We start from the raw sequence: 18,626 nt of genomic DNA on the forward strand, positions 1-18,626 counted from the left end.
TAACTATCAAATGATAACTTCCACCTGACGATGCCCATGATGTGGGACTGACTATACCTTACAGACATATTGGTATGCCTGCCAGTGTACTGTGATCATTTGTCACAAGCTCTGTCCACATGACTGGTTTGTCAGGGCAGTCAAAGAAATGAACACAAAGTCTATTTATTACCAACAAAAGAAGCTATCTTTATTTGTATTGCCTCTCAAATATACGCTTTACTTAGTTCAATATTGCTTCTCTCTTTATAGCTACAAACAAATCAGTTTAAGCTTTATTTTTTCCTTTTTGCTCTATAATGACATACAATGTAAGAATTATTTTGAGATCATATTTAATACATCACAGGTGTTAAAAATAAAGAAAAGAAAAAAATATGATAGGACTATATATTTTAAATCTGGCTATGTCCAAGTTTGTTTCAAACCATTAAAAATATAATATTAATAACACTGTACTTGTATGGAAAAAGAAAGAAGAAAAAAAAAAACAGAGTACTGGAGCAGTGTTTAGAGATCTCTATGCAATTCCATTATCATCCTTTTGTCCCTCCCTCCTTCCTTACAATGTCTGCATTTCCTGCATAGAACAATCCATCACACTTCCTCTGGGCACATCATCCATTTCAGGTGAGCAGTCAGAATATCGTCATCACACAAACACAATCCTTGACCTGAATCAAGCAGCAACTGCAATGCAACGTGTCTCAACATCCAATGAAAACAGACCATGTGACCTACATATTTCAAGAGCCATCATACTGAAATGCTATATAGCAGCAGAATGTATTCAATTTCTTATAATGACTTCCAAACAAGTCTTGTAATTTACCAAAATAATTACACCATGCTTCAGACTGTATGTTTTGTGTTTTTACACCACGTAGTCTTGTGAAAACTCCAAAACACTGATACTGACCTACAAGACTACACGGTGTCATATTCAGAAGGCCACAGTCTGAATACCCACCACTATGAAAATTTCAAATAGTATAAAAGTACATTTGCATTAATTTCATCGCAATCTTATTTATGTAACTGAAAAAAATTAATAAAGGTGCATTTTGCAAAGCACGATCACTGTTTCCAAGGCTTGATACATCAGTTTCAGAATGGCATACAAACAGCCAGTGTCCTCTCTAAAACATAATGGATTCAAACAAAATTACTTTTATTAAACTTAACACAGGCTGGATTTACACTGATCAGTAAAGATAAATACTGTAATATACTCCACCTATAGTCACGTACATTTTGGCACTGGCCTCGCTTTCTAGAGGATGGAATGAACTATAGGCTACTTTCAGAAAAGACACTAACTGGCATCCCTTCTTGTTCAGCACATGGACCATCGAACAACTTCAACACAAATCACATCTTCTCTCATTTTAAACATTCATCAAAATGGTAACATTTAATTTCAAGCTATAAATGGTTTATACTGGAGATGAAATGCAATTTTTCTTCAATGCAGTTTCTGAATGTAATAATTACAGTGAGGTCTCATGTTAAGATTGTAGAGCTATGTATGTTACATGCTACTGAAGTTACATCTGACTGGTCTGTATTCAGGAACATACGCACTAGGTCCCAAGGTTCCTGCCGAACAGCCAAACCAGAATTCAAGATTGTAAGAAACGTGCTGTGTTCAGTGATAACACAAACTTGTCAAGAAAAGTCAGTAATCTGTCAACTGAATGATTTCAAGCCAGACAATAGCCAATGTCGTTCCTCTGCAAAATCTAAACAGGCACCATCAGTTGCAGCTAGTGACAAGTGGCCTGGAAGATGACTTAAGGAAATAGAAAACCAATGCAACAGAAAATAAGCCACAAATGGGAAATATCCATAACATAACTCTGGATAAAAATATGACACATCTGTTTACATTATTTTCTTGTGGGAGATCAAGTGTGACTAAACAATTCAGTTCTGACATCAAATACTAGATAAAATTCCTATCAATTCAGATGTAACTGCATTACAATTTCTATATTATTTTGTACATAAACTTACAAATTTATCTTAAAATATAGATGGAGAAAAATTAATTCCTTCACAGATTATTTAGATTTGTAAGGTAAAAGAAATATGAAGTGGCAAATGAGAAAATGAAGCACATTAAATAAACAAATAGACAGAGATACACCCACACGCAACAAAAAGAGTAAGGTACAAAAATATATATATATATATAACTCTTAGGCAAAAGGGTCCATATTGAAGATGTTCTTTTCATATTTACAAAGTATCATTTAAGACTGCCTCTTTGGGTCTTTTAGTGTAACTGCAAGGCAAGCCTGGGATGTGACACCATACAGTCTGGTGGAAAGTTACATTCCACATGCTCACTGATGTGAAGACCTCAAATACAACATGAGTGGCTTACTGCATCCTAACCCCAAAACACTTTGGCTTCCCTGTTATAAAGAAGCTATTCAGCATTCACCAGGAAAGGGCAGGATTATCGTGTCAAGATCAGAAAAGAGGGCTGAGAAGTGATCAAACATGACTGACAAATGTCTCACTAATGACAGTAAAGCAACTAGTGTGTTTAGTATGCTAAAAGAATAATTAGTTATTATTTGAAAGAACTGCAATTATGATTTTGAAAGAAGTTCCATGGATGATGTAAGTGACAATACTAGAAGTTGTGCCCTCTCTTCCTACTGTGTTGCCCTCTGGCTATCCCACAGCAGTGTCAACCAGCCCCAATCACATATCCCTAGTAAAGATTACTGTTACTAATATTTATGTGAACACAATGCTTAGTAAGATGACTGGAAGTGGTGGGGGGGATATATGCAGAGCCTGTGCAGTCTGCTTAAAAATTTAGCAAAATTCAGTAATGCCAGCCAACTTGAATTGCCGCCGGTTGCTTAAGAATTTTCCAACATTTTATGGAACTTGAAGGTTCATTACTGTGCTCACAAGAGCCATGCACTTATCCCTATTCTGAGCCAGATCAATCAGTCCATACCACACAATCCTATTTCTTTAAGATCTATTTTAATATTATCCTCCCACATATGTCTTGATTTTCTTACTGGTCACTTTCCTTCTTGGCTTCCTATCAAAATTCTGCATGCATTCCTCTACTCTCCCGTGCAAGCTACATGCACTGCCCTCCTTTACCTGATCAAACTAACTGTACACAAATAACAGTGAACAATGAAACCAATATTTCATGAACTTTCTGGGAATCCTCTTGGTAATGAACCCTGAGCTGTTAAGATTTATGGTGATAGGTAACTACATTTCATTCTCTTTATGATCCCTTGTGCTTTAAATATAATGTATGGAATAGGGTGTCCCATGATGGAAATAACTTTAGCTCCATCTTCTTATTGCCTCACTGATTCTGGCTCATTAAATTATGAAAATTTCAAATTATCAATTCCAAACACTCAACAGGAAATGTTAAGTGCTGTATACTAACCTTCAAATTATTATAAAATGAACTGAATATGCTCCATGTTGTTTAGATGGAGCGTCAAGTATGTACAAGCAGGCCAAACGATACCAACTGAAGCTAACAACAATTTTTATCATAGCATGGCATAGCTATTACCTTCAAAACCTCATACCAGAACAGATTAAAAAAAAAAAAGCTGCCTATTCCAGAGACATCAATCAATCACAAACAATGATTCACTCCATCAGCAACACCATTAACCACACAACACACTACTATCCATCAATATGTTGTTACTGTATATCTGCTGTACTCTTTGTATGTTTGCAATTAATAATAATAAACTGAAGAATATTTCCACTTTTTGTACTTCAAATTTTCTTTGGGTTATAGACATAAAATTCTTCTAATAAAAATGTATGATATTACAAATTTTATTCTCATCACTCTGGGTTAATGACTGCTCTTCACATGATTTAACAATATACAAACTCTTCCAGTTTCTCTTATGTATGGTTCCCATCTGCCCATCCCGTAATATTAAATGTATAAATCATAGAATAGCTATAACAAGTTCCAGCAAGCAGTTCCAAACTCACGAGCTGCAAGGTCCTCCGCCTCTTACCCACAATATCATCTCTGTACATTATTAACCACTAGGATATATATATCATGATATGATATCCTTCTAAAAATCAGAATCGTGTTACACATGGATACATACTGTCATGTATGTACTTTTATTTTCCAGCAAGGATGGTATGCCACAATGAATGTGAGAGGTTAGGGCATAACATCTACGAACAGCTAGCAATCTCTCCAGCAATATATGTGGTAATGTGGCCTGTGTACTTCTCAAAATTGTATTCTGATTTCAAAACACAGTATGAAACAACACACACACACTGAGATTGTGTTGTGCTAGAGAAAACTTGGAACATGAGCAACTTGGAAGCCAAGTATATATTAATTACATAAGTAGGACAGTTCATTAAATTGGATATATAAAACTTTTTATCAAAGATTTCACCAAAACATTCATCATGTTCCTATATATAAAACTGATCTGACAGGGAAGAATAGATTCCCAACATATATATTTGGAATGTGATATAAATATGACCATGTATTTCTAAACTTAAAATTTGATAATCAGAATGTTTTATATATATATATAAATAATGTTTCCATTTGCTGATATCACCCAATATATCAAAATAAAAAATTCCTCTGTGTTTCAGAATAACAGGGGCTGGAAAAATAAAAATTTCTCTTACAAATGTCTGTTACATGTAATTACAAAATATGTAATTACATGTACAAGTACCTACAACACAATTCAGGAGAGAACGAGACATGAGGCAGATATTTTTTTGCAGTTTTCGAAATAAATACCAAACTGAAATACAAAGCAATCTTAACCAAGATTCCATTTAAAAACCAAATAGTATGCAATCTTAACCAAGGTTCGATTTAAAAACCAAATAGTACAAGTTTGAAATGCCATAGAAATGACTGAATAAAATAACAAACTTGTGGCATCCACTTAGCAACTTCCCAGTGCATGGTGTGATGCGGTAATTATAATGTACAACTGTTCGAGATCAGAGTGAAAAAAATAATCTAACATAAAAACGAAAACAAAATAAAAATAAATTACGTACATATATCTACAACAAGTTTCAAGTTGTACATATATATACACTCAAAAACAAAACTAACATATCATTGTACATTTTTAGATAAGAGATCTTTTACTTTTTGTCACATGGGTTTTCTTACTGATAACTACATTTTTCTTCTATCTGTCTCCTTTTCTTGCCCCCCTCTGTGCTGGCAAATTCCCTAGCTGTTGCTTATTCTGGCCTTTTTCACTTCTGTTGTTGCTGTTGTTGTTGTTATTGTTGTCCTCCCTACAGACACAGATTTGGCTACACTGCATGTCCGCTTTCTTTCCTTCAGGAAATCTGAAACCAAAAATATACAGCCATATTGAAACAAATGTTCAAAATTGATGATTCTCTGGCAGTTTGGCATAATTGTTTATTTGTAAACATAGATATGGAGAATAATCAAGGGCAACACGCTGATAAAAATCTTTGAATTTACTGTCTCGAGTTCTCTTTTCTGGACTCTTCAAAATATGGTGAATAATAAATTATTTCTTATATAATAATATAAGTGATAACACTGTGCGTATGTGTGACAACTTATGCTCCATTATGAACAGTCTGTTACACAATTTGACAATAACTGTGCAGAAACTTTGTACAACAGCCCTTATTAATCACTCAAAGTACAGCAATGACTATATGTACTGCCAGCTCTGACACTCAAACCTCTTATTTTGCCCACAGGGTCAACTAATGTTTTGTATGATTCTCAGAGCAGCAATTATGCTCCTAACAGGATTATCGGGGCTGCTTCATCTTCATAATGAAGATACAGTGTGACTTTTGAAAATGACAGTGAATTTGAAATATTATTTACATGAAATCCTGGTTTAAAGTGGATATGTCTTCTGAAACATTTTTACACTGACTTACTAACAGGTTGTACCAGGCCATTTGGAGGTTCATTTCATCAAGGAATGCTCTTCAGGAATCAGAATATTGTAAAGCCTGTGCCTTCATGTAACAGAAATTAAATTGTAACGCAAGTTACACCTTTGGGGACAATAAGTGTATTACAACTGCTCCCCAGACAACACAAATGATGAAATTTGAGGTTCTGTTCCATTTATCATACAGACTGTGATGTCATGCTGTCTGGTAGTTTACTGATGTCTTGGAGGAATGTACTGTCTCCACCTTCAGGGTCCAAGAGTAAGCCAGCAAGCAGGCACAAAACATTCAGTTCACTCAGTGACCCCCAAAGGTGGAGACATTACTTCTACCTGACCACATGGCAATATTCTACATACAATGAAATTTCAGAAGTTGCTACGGTTATTTATCTAGAAACATTTGAGATGTCGGTGCTCCTTCTTCGTAATTAATACAAATAACCACTAAGAGATATTTTGCAAAGTGCATAAGACAATCGGACCTGAGATTCTCATGAGTAGTCTTGGATGTAACGTCTGTCATGTGACAAAGGGTAGTACAGACAGGTACCTGCATTTCAGAGGAATCTACTACCATTATCTTCAGGTAAGACAAAGTTGACAAGGCTAATTTCTGTAATATCTTCTCACACTTATGAAACGAATCAGGAGGTACGGGGGAGTTGGTTGTCAATGCTTTCACAAATCCTTATCCCCCCCCCCCTCTACGGAACGTTGGGATGTCTTCTGGTTCCGGGTACGGATTCACATGCTGCAGTGACGTCAGCAAGTGTTTTGCCCGACTTAACCACTATTCGGTTATAATGTAACCAACAGCAACCTTACAGCCTACATCGACGCACTCGGCGAGATTGGAATGAGGAAACGCATCAGAGAACACGTGACTACCGCATCAGAAAGGAAGGCAGGCACACCTGGTGTGTCTTATTGCTCGGAACTTACATAAAGAATGCTAGCAAACTGATCCATCTACGTCCTTTAAAATGTGATCACGTGATACCTTCGAAATGGCCATCGACTTTTTACAGACCCCTCCCGCTCTTCCACCGTCGCCATGGACAGAATTAAAACCTTCTGTTGCTACAAAACCAGCCAGCCATCCGCCATCGGGGATACGATGTACACAGCCTCCCAAAATCTCCATCCAGTTCACCGACTCTCCTTGGTACTGAGCGTTCAACTCTTCCTGTCCTAAACACGGGCCAAGCGAGAGTCACGGCTGTAGGAGATTCTGAATTGACCGCTTTTCGTCACAATCATTTTTAAAAGTTCAGTTCGTACCTCACAGGAAACACAACCACCAACCGGTTAATGCTGTTTAGGGAAGTATTTGTTGTTGTTCATTGTGAGAATCATACGAAACATGAAATACACCATTTGGCAAAACGTCAAGTTCTTTAAAGTTAAAACAGGTGGTACATATCGTTACCGCTATGACAAAAACGGTGAACAGGGCATCCGATCTCTGTAACTATCGTCCGGATCGCACCAAAAGAGTGAAGTCTTTCCAACCCGTGAAGATGTATGGGAGGAGTGCATACACAGATCCAATTTTTCCTGACCTCGGCACCGGTTGGAGCCGACATGTGAACAAGAAGGGAGCTGTTAGTTAATGACTTGTGGGGCTAAAACTCTCTTACCGCTGCCGAGAATCGAATCCACGACTCCGTGGAGCAATCAGTTCACAATCTAAATTACGAAGCAGCTTTCTCAATCCTCCTGTCACTTCCCATGCCCTCAGCGTACAGAAAACTGCAGGACACCAGCAGAACATGTTAACTGGGTTCAGAAACAGCTACAGAATGTGCGAGATTATGTATGTATGTATGTATATACGTGTATGAAACAATAATGCAATGTGGGGTCGGGGAGACTAACATATGGCCAAGGTAATCCGAGAAATTATAGAAGAGACAGAAATACAACAGGCTAAGTTAAAGGGTAAGAGCTTTCGGTCTGGCCTTGAAAGCAAATCCTGGCCCGTGCCAGAAAGTTATACGGCCACTTGAGGAGCGGAGAGGAGGATGGGTTATGGCGCGCAGCAGGGGTGTTCAGCCTCCGGCCGTCGCACGGCGCACGAACTTCATATTCGACCATTTGAAACCTACGAAAATGAGCAATTTCGGGCTACCAGACTGCATGAACGCCAGTTAAGATGTAGATCTCGAACGAGAAAGCATCTTTTGCTTCAGTGTATCGTGTCTATGTTGTGGGTACTGATAATATTTCGGTGAGGATAAGTGAAGTGTAGTACGCAAAGGAGACCTTTTACTACTATTTATTTATTTGTGTTACTCGTAAAATTTGAGGTTAAACGTCGGCCTCAATGCGTCATCTTGATATCATGTAGGCCTAGAACGGAACGCGGGAGAAAGCAGGGGAAGTTAACAGCACGAAAGCTCATGTAACGACAGGACTTCCCGCTGAAGTCTCAACGGGCACTCCACTCGTAAAGGCTTAAAATTCCCACCTCATAGGAAACATACTGCGTCTGTTACAAAGCATAGCGGTTAATGCTGTCAAGACAAGTAACGGTTATTCATGTATTGTGGACCATATTAAAACCATGATCTCAGAAAAAATATGCAGTTATCTTAACATCACAGCGTAGGTGGTGTATTCAGCAAGCAATGTGCAAGTGTGACACGGATACAAAATTGGTTGAGATATCACTAGGCAGACCGAAGGTAGACTGACAGGTTAGAAATGAATCTTATATACGGTGTAAAGGTGTCGACTGAATTCAACTTGGTCTTGCGCATATGGTAACCTTCGGGTTACATACGAGAGTGAATATCCTGACGAGTTGCGCAACTACCAGTTTCTCAAGAATGAATCTGTTCCATTGTGACACTCAATTAACAAGATTGTGAATCCTACTAGAATGTCTGTGTAGTGGCTCCCATATGCACCTGATACCCTAAAGTTACAGAGCTCTGCAGTTTGCATTTCTCTTTCTCATGAAGACATAACATGAGCTGAATTTCTAACCATTATTTTGCTGAACTGAATTCTGACTGGCAAACAGCCCGGGAAAGGTATTCATGTTGCTGTCAGGCTTCAGAGCGATACAAGGGCCTCTTCTCCGGCCCACCCGATGAAGTCGAGCGGTTGATTACCCCTGGGTAACAGAGACGGAGAGACACAGCAGCCCGAAGAACCGAACTCGCTTTGTTTTCTTTTTACTTCGAGATGTGAAACATCCCTTGGGGCTAAGTGTGGCCGTGACTTCACGAGATGTCAAGACACTCCATACTACTGCTGTTTTTTATTAGGGCCTATTATTTAAAGCCAATGAAAAAAAAAAGAAGGCCCAAGTGGTTTGGCCTCCTCCACCGTCTCCTGTCCCTCTAACCCTGTGTAATTTGAATCTTACGCTACAGGGACGCTAGGGGAAGGACATCGGGGGATAAAACAACATACGCACAAGACCAAATAAACCATTTGGGGAGGGGGGGGGGGAAACGAAAAGTAAAACTTGGTGAATAAGAAGCACTCGACGTGTCATTTTGAAAACGAGCAGTTCACGTCAGGTTTATAAACGCTGTTACGTAAAGCCGAAGGTTAACCAATCATTACTGTGAGGTAATTACATATTACTCCACACAGGAGCAGCTAGCACGTGTCACTATCCCTCTCAGAGACTGACATGTTCCACAACTCATGCACTCTGAACTTCACAGCTTGGCATACTTCATTTCCAACAACCCTTTGAATCCAGAGCTGAGTCAGCTATATGTCTCCAATACCAAATTTCGTTTAAATTCGTCAAACGTTTAGCAGTTACACATGAACAAAATACAGAACGTAAGAGGGAGTTTCACGAAGCAAGAAAACCATCAATACTTATACTACACTGGCGAGGTTTGAACTCAGGCCATGCCGCAATATTTCCAAACAATACGAAAGGGCTTAAACTCTTCGTACAAGGAGAACTGCTGACTGTATGGGGCCACGTTATACCTTCAGGGAGCCACCTCCGTGTTAGAAACTGAATCTCTCCCATTTTATAACGAAATAGGGATCTACGTCACTGATGACGCATCCTCGAAGATTCTCTGGACACACAATACCACGTCACGTGTCAGGAACAGACACACCCACTTCTGCTAGCTCAGGGGACGATTAATCATCCAGACATGTACAAATTGCCAGACTTGGGTGTAAATGAGGGAGGGTGGCAGAGGGGAAGAACTGCTCTACTCCAAGCAGACGAATCCTCGGGATGCGACGTGTGCTACAAAGGGCTGCATAAACACGACGCAGACAGACGGAAACGCTCAAGGGAGGATGATCTCCTCGTACCTAACAATTCTCTTATGCGGATCTCGGGGAGAGTAACTTAACGACAATGGAAAAAATCTGCATAACGCACAAACCATTTGTACGCCGCAGACTTTCACGAAACGCGGTAAGAACGCCTTGTCAGTCAGCACCACAGCACACCGTTTATTTCCCAAGACCTGCAACAATATGGAGGGCGAGCGAACTTGCAAATCGAAGGCGATACTCAGTTCAGAAGCCCCCGAAATGACGTGTGGTCATATATATACATTCTAAAAGCAAGCTATTCTTTGTTATACATTCTTTTGCAGAATTTAAAACATGTCAGTACTGTGCAGAACATTCTCAGCTTGCGGTCTGATGATGGCATCTAATATACCACTGGAACTGGGCGACAGGGATTTTGTTTTACAGATATGAAGCATGAACACACCTGAAATTTTATATGAATCAACGATTGGAAAACATGGCGTCGATGCGAAACTTTGAAGTTTTAGCGCACAAATTCAGAACAGGCAAAATATGTACAAATTAAGACGGTACCAGCAACAACAGAGAAAGCACTAGAAATCTAAACAAATGTAACGTGGGCTTGGTCAAATGATGTCACAGCTCTGTAATCGGCCGCGACGCAACTGCTTACATAATATAACTGTTTCCCCTGCTCCCTGTGTTTGTTACCGTAATAACACCCGTACATTTAATTACTGGGGCAGGATGTGGATATCAGAACACATCGGCAACACTGCAATGATCTACATAAAACTGACAACGGTGTGCGAGATTTAAAATCCTTGGACCGCAAACATCTCCCACCAAGCCGCGCACACTGCTCACTGTCGTTACGTTCTGTATGCCTGCTCGTGCCGCGGAGGACAACGCTTGCTGCTGCAGTCATATCCTTCCGCCTAAGAATACTTCTGATAACACCCCTCCCCCTTCGCCCCGATAGCCTAATATCTCCTTTCATCCACTTCTGTACCATGTGCCTTACTACTTCCTAAACAAGCAAACATAAAAACATGTGTACACATCCTGCGTACAGCTGTACGTAGTACGCACGCATACAGAAACATGACTCACAAATCCGCTTATGTATAATTAACATCTCAACCAAAAGCAGGCATTTTAAGGCAGCAAAATGCGTTCCCGTTACAGGTCTGAGAGAGAAAACTTCGGGGGGCCATACCAAGTCCACACAACACTGAAGTCATCCAGGGGCTGAACAATGTTCAGAGGCCCGAGTGCTCATCAGCTAACGTGTAGGTTCATGTTGAAAAGTCAGTTCTGTGAACCATCGTACACATGGGCCGCGGAATTTGTGGACCTCCAGGGCAAGGTGTTTACTTCTGATGTATTGAAATTGGGGGGGGGGGGCCCTGCATAAGAAGTGCACTGCAACTCGGGAACCACCTAAGGGAAACCAAGAGAAACTCCGGCAAACACAAGAGTGGTCGGTACTGTCAATCATGCTTCTGAGTCCCGTGGGACTCACGACCTTATAACTGTCTCAAGGCTGGAAGTCCATCTAAATGTTCCATCTAGAGTTCGTACCTCACAGGAAACACATTACATCTCCGTTACAAAGCTCAACCGGTTAATGCTGTTTAGGGAAACAGTCGCTGTTTACTGTGAGAACCATACGGAACACAAAGATACACTGTGTGGGCAGAATATATAGCAATTCAGTCCGTACCTCACAGGAAACATGTCTCCGCTACAGAGCCCAACCGGTTAATGCTGTTAAGGGAAACAGTCGCTGTTTATTGTGAGGACCATACGGAACAGACAAATATACTGCGTGCGCAAAAACCTTAATAAGCTGATAGTACATAGTTACCTTTGCGTTGGGCCTAAAGGGGTAACAGGCATGGATGTTCAATAAACAGGCATACGAGGGCGTGGTTCACTCGTCTGGTTCAGGATACGGCCTAGCGTCAACACGGCAATAAAAATTCGGGGAAAAATATCATTAAAAGCTGGGGAGGGAATATTTTAACTGAGCGACTACCAGCTTCATCCACAGAGGCTCATCCAGCGGGGTCTTTTCAGGGGGGAGAAGGCAGCCGGGGCGTTAAGCTGACCATTTGTATCCATCTAATGCCGGCGTCATAAATAGGTGAACCGAACGGAGTGTTTCTATCGCATAACAACACTCAGTACTTTAAATCGGATGGTGCCTGAATCGAATCTCGGCCGGCCCACGGGCTATCTTCAGGGTTTCGTGGTTACCCTCAGTCCCTCCGGCAAACAGCCGCTTCCTTATGAATCCTTTCCAGATAAATCGTCCTAACACTCCAAACTGTATAGTGTACTAGATCAGGACACCCACGTGAAAATCCCCAAAATGAATGGATGGATCTACACCTCTACTCCCCCAGGCGCCTTCATGGCGAGGAAGTTTGTTAAGCACCGGCCCAACTTTACCTTGAATCCTGAAACCCTGGGCAGGACTTGGGTTCCCTGCGATAACAAACCCCCTCGTGTTGCGAGATAACATTAATGCACGCTGCCAACACTTCGTCTGCTGCAGCTACTGCCCGCAGCGTGTGACGTCACACAATGTCGGGCTTCAGGGGTCATTCCACCCGTGTTTATCTCTTGGGCACTGCCGGGAACGCTTCTTGCGGGGAAATTGACTTCACACGCTTAAATACAAGGGACAAAAAGAAGCGCCAAGATAACTTAAAAAATGGCTGTACAAATAATTTCTCTTGAGGGAATTTAAAGGGGTATGGGTGGCGCGAAGAACTGTACTGAGGCAAACTAATTTCGGCCACCAGCATGTACTGTAAGCATCTGGAAATTAGATTAGCATTGTCGTGTGTAAAAGTGAGTCACCGGGCGGTAAAAATGCAAGTGTTTGGTGACTGAACGTGAGACGAAGGACCCTATTTGCTTCTTTAAACATGCTTTAACGTTTAAAAACTCTACATTTTACGCACACATCTGCCTATCATATGGTTCTCTCAACCTTACGCAGTATTAAACAGTCGTTAAGATGAGTAATGCGTTTCCTGCGAGGCAGCAATTGCATTTTACAACTTTTAGTCATGATAGCCACCCTCAATTCAGGAAACCAAACTCCCTCAAGCCACTACTTCTAACCTTCCTAACGCACTTTCACAACTTTCAAAACGGGGGGCGGGGAAGCCTGGGAACCTCCACGGAGCTGAGTACTTCGTGAGAAGCTGTCAGTCGCTCAGCTACTCAAGAATTTCCAAACATTTTATGGAACCCGAATGTTCACTGCCGTGTTCACAAGAGCACTAAACGGGTCCTTTTCCTGAGCCAGATGAATCCAGTCCATATCACCCTTTCCTACCTTTTGAAGACCCATTTCACCTCACCCTATTTCTCCAAGATCCATTTGAGACCTGGGAATTTTCTAACAAAAAAAACAAACAAACAAACAAACAAACATGCTTTCCCCCCTATCAAAACGAATTTCATTTCTCCCGTAACTTTCCTTACCACATACTCTTCTTGTATCCTCCCTTACTTACATCACTCTCCCTCCCGCCCCCCAAGCTTACGAGAGAACCAAGCTACAGCGATAAACGGTCTAATGACCAGATCTGTTCCTTCATGACTCCAACAGTTATAACCAGCAGATGTGACGTAGCCGTGAGAGGCAGATAATGAACAGAAAAATACGCTAGCCAATATCAAATTCTGGCCGTGTGGGGGTTTAAGGTACAAAGTGATGCCAGGCAGGCAAGCCTCATCCCCCCCCCGGCCTCAAAGAAAAGAAACAAAAGTGGGGGAGGAAATCCACGCCACGCCACACATCCCAGGGCGTCGGGGCTGTTGCAGGAGGGATGGAAGGCTCCTACAGGCCGTATGTCACAAGCGATCGAATTGACTGACGCTGGCGTCTAAGCTTATTGCAATCAGTTCGTACCTCACAGGAAACACATTATGTCTCCGCTACAGAGCCCAACCGGTTAATGCTGTTTAGGGAAACAGCCGCTGTTTACTGTGAGAACCATACGGAACATACAGATACACTGTGTGGGCAGAATATATAGCAATTCAGTCCGTACCTCACAGGAAACACATTACGTCTCTGCTACAGAGGCCAACCGGTTAATGATGTTTAGGGAAACAGTCGCTGTTTAGTGTAAAAACCATACGGAACACATGAATACACGATGGGGGCAGAATACAAAGCCTCCAGATGGCGGTTATCACTACAGGCACTAAGCAAAGCGAACTCGGGTTGCATGTATTGTTAAGTTCCGATTATAGCATTATCGGGTGTGAAGCCATATATGTCTGGTTGAGAGGTAAGGACGTTTCGGAATATGCTCCTATCTCTATTTTCATGGTATAAGTAGTTGGTTCATATATGAACCTACCATCTCATACTGGTTGACATACAACGCGGAACTGTTTTACTTACTACGCATAGAAAATGCAACACTCGCTTTTCCGCACAACAGTGGGCCACTACGCAAGATAACGTACATGGGAGGGTGGGAGGCGGAACAGCTAACGAACTTCTTCCTGGACAACTATCGCGATGTCCTATTTGGCTCTATGCTGCTGTGTGTGGGTGGTGACACAGTACACAGACCGACGTGAGCCGTCACGCCCAGCCGCAAGTGACCACTACATGAGTATTTTGGGGATAACACTGACTTCGAAAGGCCCTTAAAGCGATGTATTTTAATATACGTATTTTGAAAAGAGATACTGGGTTTTCGGACTTTGTCCATCGACCGGATTCTAAATAACTGGGGGGGGATTACCGTTTCGGAAACTGGCTCTGTTTCCGTCCTGGTGAGGGAAGACACCTACTCTGTTGGGTTCCTTAGAAAGAGTAGGTGTCTTCCTTCATCTGAGGACGGCAACAGAGCCAGTTTCCGAAACGTTGTTTTTTTTTTTTTAGTTATTTAGAATCCGGACGATGGACAAAGTCCGAAAACCCAGTATCTCTGTGTGTTATACATCATCGTCAGAAAAATATAGCATCTAATTGTATTTTGAAAAGTTGTCTCCTGGGATACAACCTTGTGTACTCAGTCCGTTGAATGTCAACCTACGTTTCGGAGAGCATGTCGCCTCCATCTTCAGGGTCGAATACGCCGAGCAAGAAATCAGTATGAAAGAAAGTAGGAAACAGACCTCAGCCACTGTTTACACAGAATGATATCCCAGAACTGTTCGAAACCAGCGCTGTTACACCCTTGGATCCTACATAACCCCGCATTTGCCCCCCCCCACACACACAAAATATTTATGTTTCGTACCGGGCCATTTCCCTAACACATTAACCGGTTCGTCGTCGTGTGAGACGCAGTAACCGAATTTGAAACTAATTATTTCGCGTTTCAATGAGTAAACTTATGGGTAACGGGATTTTTGGAACTGACTTAAAGACTGGATATGACACCGTGTACTCTCTCATGTCAAATAGGAAAGTTTCGCGAAAATACCAAACTATGCGCCGTACACAGCTATTATGTGCACCATTCGATTGGAAGCAGTTCTATTCAAACGCAGAATACAAAATGTCTTCTAACTTAAATTGTTGGTAACGAGCCCAACAACTCTGGCCCCCCCCTGGTTCGTTGGAAATGAGACGTCACGAAAATGTCTGTTTTAACGTTTGACGTCTCGAATTTAATTTATAAATTCAGTTCCTACCTCACAGGTACACAACAAACATAGAAATAATATCTTTTCATTCTGAGTTACGTTACACATTCAAATACACCGCATTAACAAAACTAAAAATGTTCTCCAGCAACAGAAAGCATGTGACACATAGCTACCGCTGAGCTTGCAAGGCTTAATGCTAACTGATACGATAAGGATTTGTCTACATGTAACAGAGCGATCAGTGCCGTACCTGAGATACTCGTCTGCTTGGTCGTCTTCGTAGTTTCTGCAGACGCCACCACGGTCGTCGCTGCAGCTGGCGCCGGAGCGTCATCACCATCGATGGCGCATTTCCCGAGATATTCCATACCTCTGAGGGCATAGGGCTCTGGAATCTTCTCGTGGGGTGTCACCTTCTCCCACACATATCGCTTCGAACCCGGGCCACTACTACGTTCCTTCTCGTGCAGAAAATCAAACCCCCAGCGTTCAGAATCTCTCTCTTGCTGCAATGCCAGTTCGTTTTCCACAAACTGACGTGTATCCTCATGGTCCACGGGTTCGAAAAGAACTCGCCTCACCCTTGCGACTGCAGCACCGTCTGGTCTGCGACGAGTCGCAACGAGAGCAGGGGACTGATCCACGGTTTCTGGAAAAGCGACGGCGCCACTCGCGCTACCTGCACACAACATCCTCTTCATCTCAGACATGACGACTGGGTTGAATACACGAGCACTCATAATTCAACGTTACCTTTTCGCGGCTCACAACAGCTTCTTCAGAACACAGCCCAAAAACTTACTCAATGCCACAACACGCAAACCAACGCGAGATCAGCTTTCTTACAAATCGACTAATCTCGTCTCTTACTATTTTTATACCACAACTCGAAGGTCACTTTCGTATAAGCGTCATCGCACAGTCAAAAATTAATGTCGAAATCCACAATCCTCGGTACCCAACAGACCAGACACCATAGCACAAACGAAACACTATTTCTTACTCAACTGACTCCTTCTTGCGGACTGTTCATCGTTTCGTGGCGTCCCTAAAACGTCATCCAATCACCCCTACTTTCCCCTCACAACTCTTTCTCGGGCATTCTCCTACGACATCACTATCTCACTCCCTCTCATTACAGCCTCCCGTCTATCTCTCTCTCTAACTTAACCGGCCCCACCACGATATCACTCCACACCAAACGACTCTTGTTTAAATTGACCAATGGAGCGACTCGGATGACTACCCAGGAACCAATCACGGCTGTATACGAGGATATGATGTCACGATCGAGCGTTAGGGGAATACGTGGAAACGCGCGCAGTTCGAAAGGTCGTCCAAGTAAACTTTCGTTTAAAGGAACATACGTATTTTTGAGATACTGTATGACGTAGAGTAAATGGATTACGAGGTTGGTGGAACATGTAGCACGTATGGGAGATATGAAAAAAGCATATACAATTTTAGACAGATAACTTGAAGCTGTTCGGGAGGCGAAAGTGTAACTGACTACCTAGAGCCCAGTCTTTTTTGAGAAGCTAATAGTCGCTCAGCTGGTCAAGAAATTTCACACTTTTTATGGAATCCGCAGGTTCATTACCGTATTCACAAGACTCCGTCACTGGTCCCTATGCAATCTAATTTATTTGTATTCCTTGTTTAATGAAGCTTCAAGTAGCTCAGATTATAAAAGGTAAAGCTATCCCTGTAACAGGTCGTGGAAGCCCATAGGGTTGCAAGACGTCGAGGCTCCCACATATTTTCTAGAAAATCGGCTCACAGATGGCGGTGAGGTTGTCACCTGCACGCAACGGCCGCACTTTACCCCCCAAGAACATTCTTGGTACTCATTTCTGTTAAAGGCTGAGTCGACGCCAGGGGAATAGTGCGGCTGGAAGCATTAGGTCAATTGAAAAATCCAATGACTTCGGCGGGAATCGAACTCGCGACCTTCAGGCTTGTAGCACAGTGTCTCAACTACGTTAGCGTTAGCGTTCAGAATATGCAGTGCAAAATGATTACCGACTAAAAAATTGAAAACGATTTGGAGACACACAGTCATGGGATAACATGAGTAACTATCTCGGCATCTTCTTGGAGCGACTGAAAAAACCATGAAATAACTTAATCATGTTGGCCCGTCTCCGGACCTAGAATTGAACCCAAGACCTCCAAAAACGAAGCAAGAGTGCTCATCATTCAACCACGGCTTTCGGTGATTAGGTTTGGACACGAATATAATATTAAAATGTATCTCAAGGAATTATGTGGACTGGATTAAACAGGCTCAGAATAGGACTCTTGCGACCTCCGGGCTACATAAGCGGTGGAGAATTTCTTGATCAGCTGAGCGACCATTAGCTTCTGCATAATCCTATATATGACTGACCAAAGCATGTTGTGTTACATAGATACTGAAAGACACCTGTGAATGTTGAAAGTTAGAAGATTTTAGACCCCCCCCCCAGCATTCCTCGTCTGAGGAGGAGGGGGCAGACAAAGACAACGCCGTCCCTCCCTGCAGGCCCTAAGACAACAGGGTCAAATTAACCTTTAGGCCTTAAATGTATCCGCAAAAGGGAGAAATTTGAATTTCGGCCAACGATTCAAGTGTCCTGAAGATGTTCGTAGAGTTGCTCACCCATTGCTCGGCATAATTCAATTTCATATTTCTCCTTTCATTTTGTTGTAAGAGATGAGATTCTCACTGCGGTGAAGATTGGGATTACGGCCTTGTGGGATGAGACGTCGTGT

General features: G+C 41.9%; 1 protein-coding gene across 1 annotated transcript; it reads right to left on the minus strand.

Moving 5' to 3' along the window:
* Positions 1-3,728: 3,728 nt before the first annotated feature.
* LOC111870937 lies at positions 3,729-16,901 on the minus strand. The gene is made up of 2 exons (XM_023863594.2): positions 16,123-16,901; positions 3,729-5,382 (listed from the first exon to the last, which is right to left on the minus strand). The coding sequence occupies exons 1-2, from the start codon at positions 16,610-16,612 to the stop codon at positions 5,261-5,263; spliced, it is 612 nt and encodes a 203-aa protein (XP_023719362.1). The 5' UTR covers positions 16,613-16,901; the 3' UTR covers positions 3,729-5,260.
* Between the last annotated feature and the right edge of the window lie 1,725 nt (positions 16,902-18,626).

This window comes from Cryptotermes secundus, unplaced genomic scaffold, assembly GCF_002891405.2.
Source record: "Cryptotermes secundus unplaced genomic scaffold, Csec_1.0 scaffold928, whole genome shotgun sequence".
Taxonomy (NCBI): Eukaryota; Metazoa; Arthropoda; class Insecta; order Blattodea; family Kalotermitidae; genus Cryptotermes; species Cryptotermes secundus.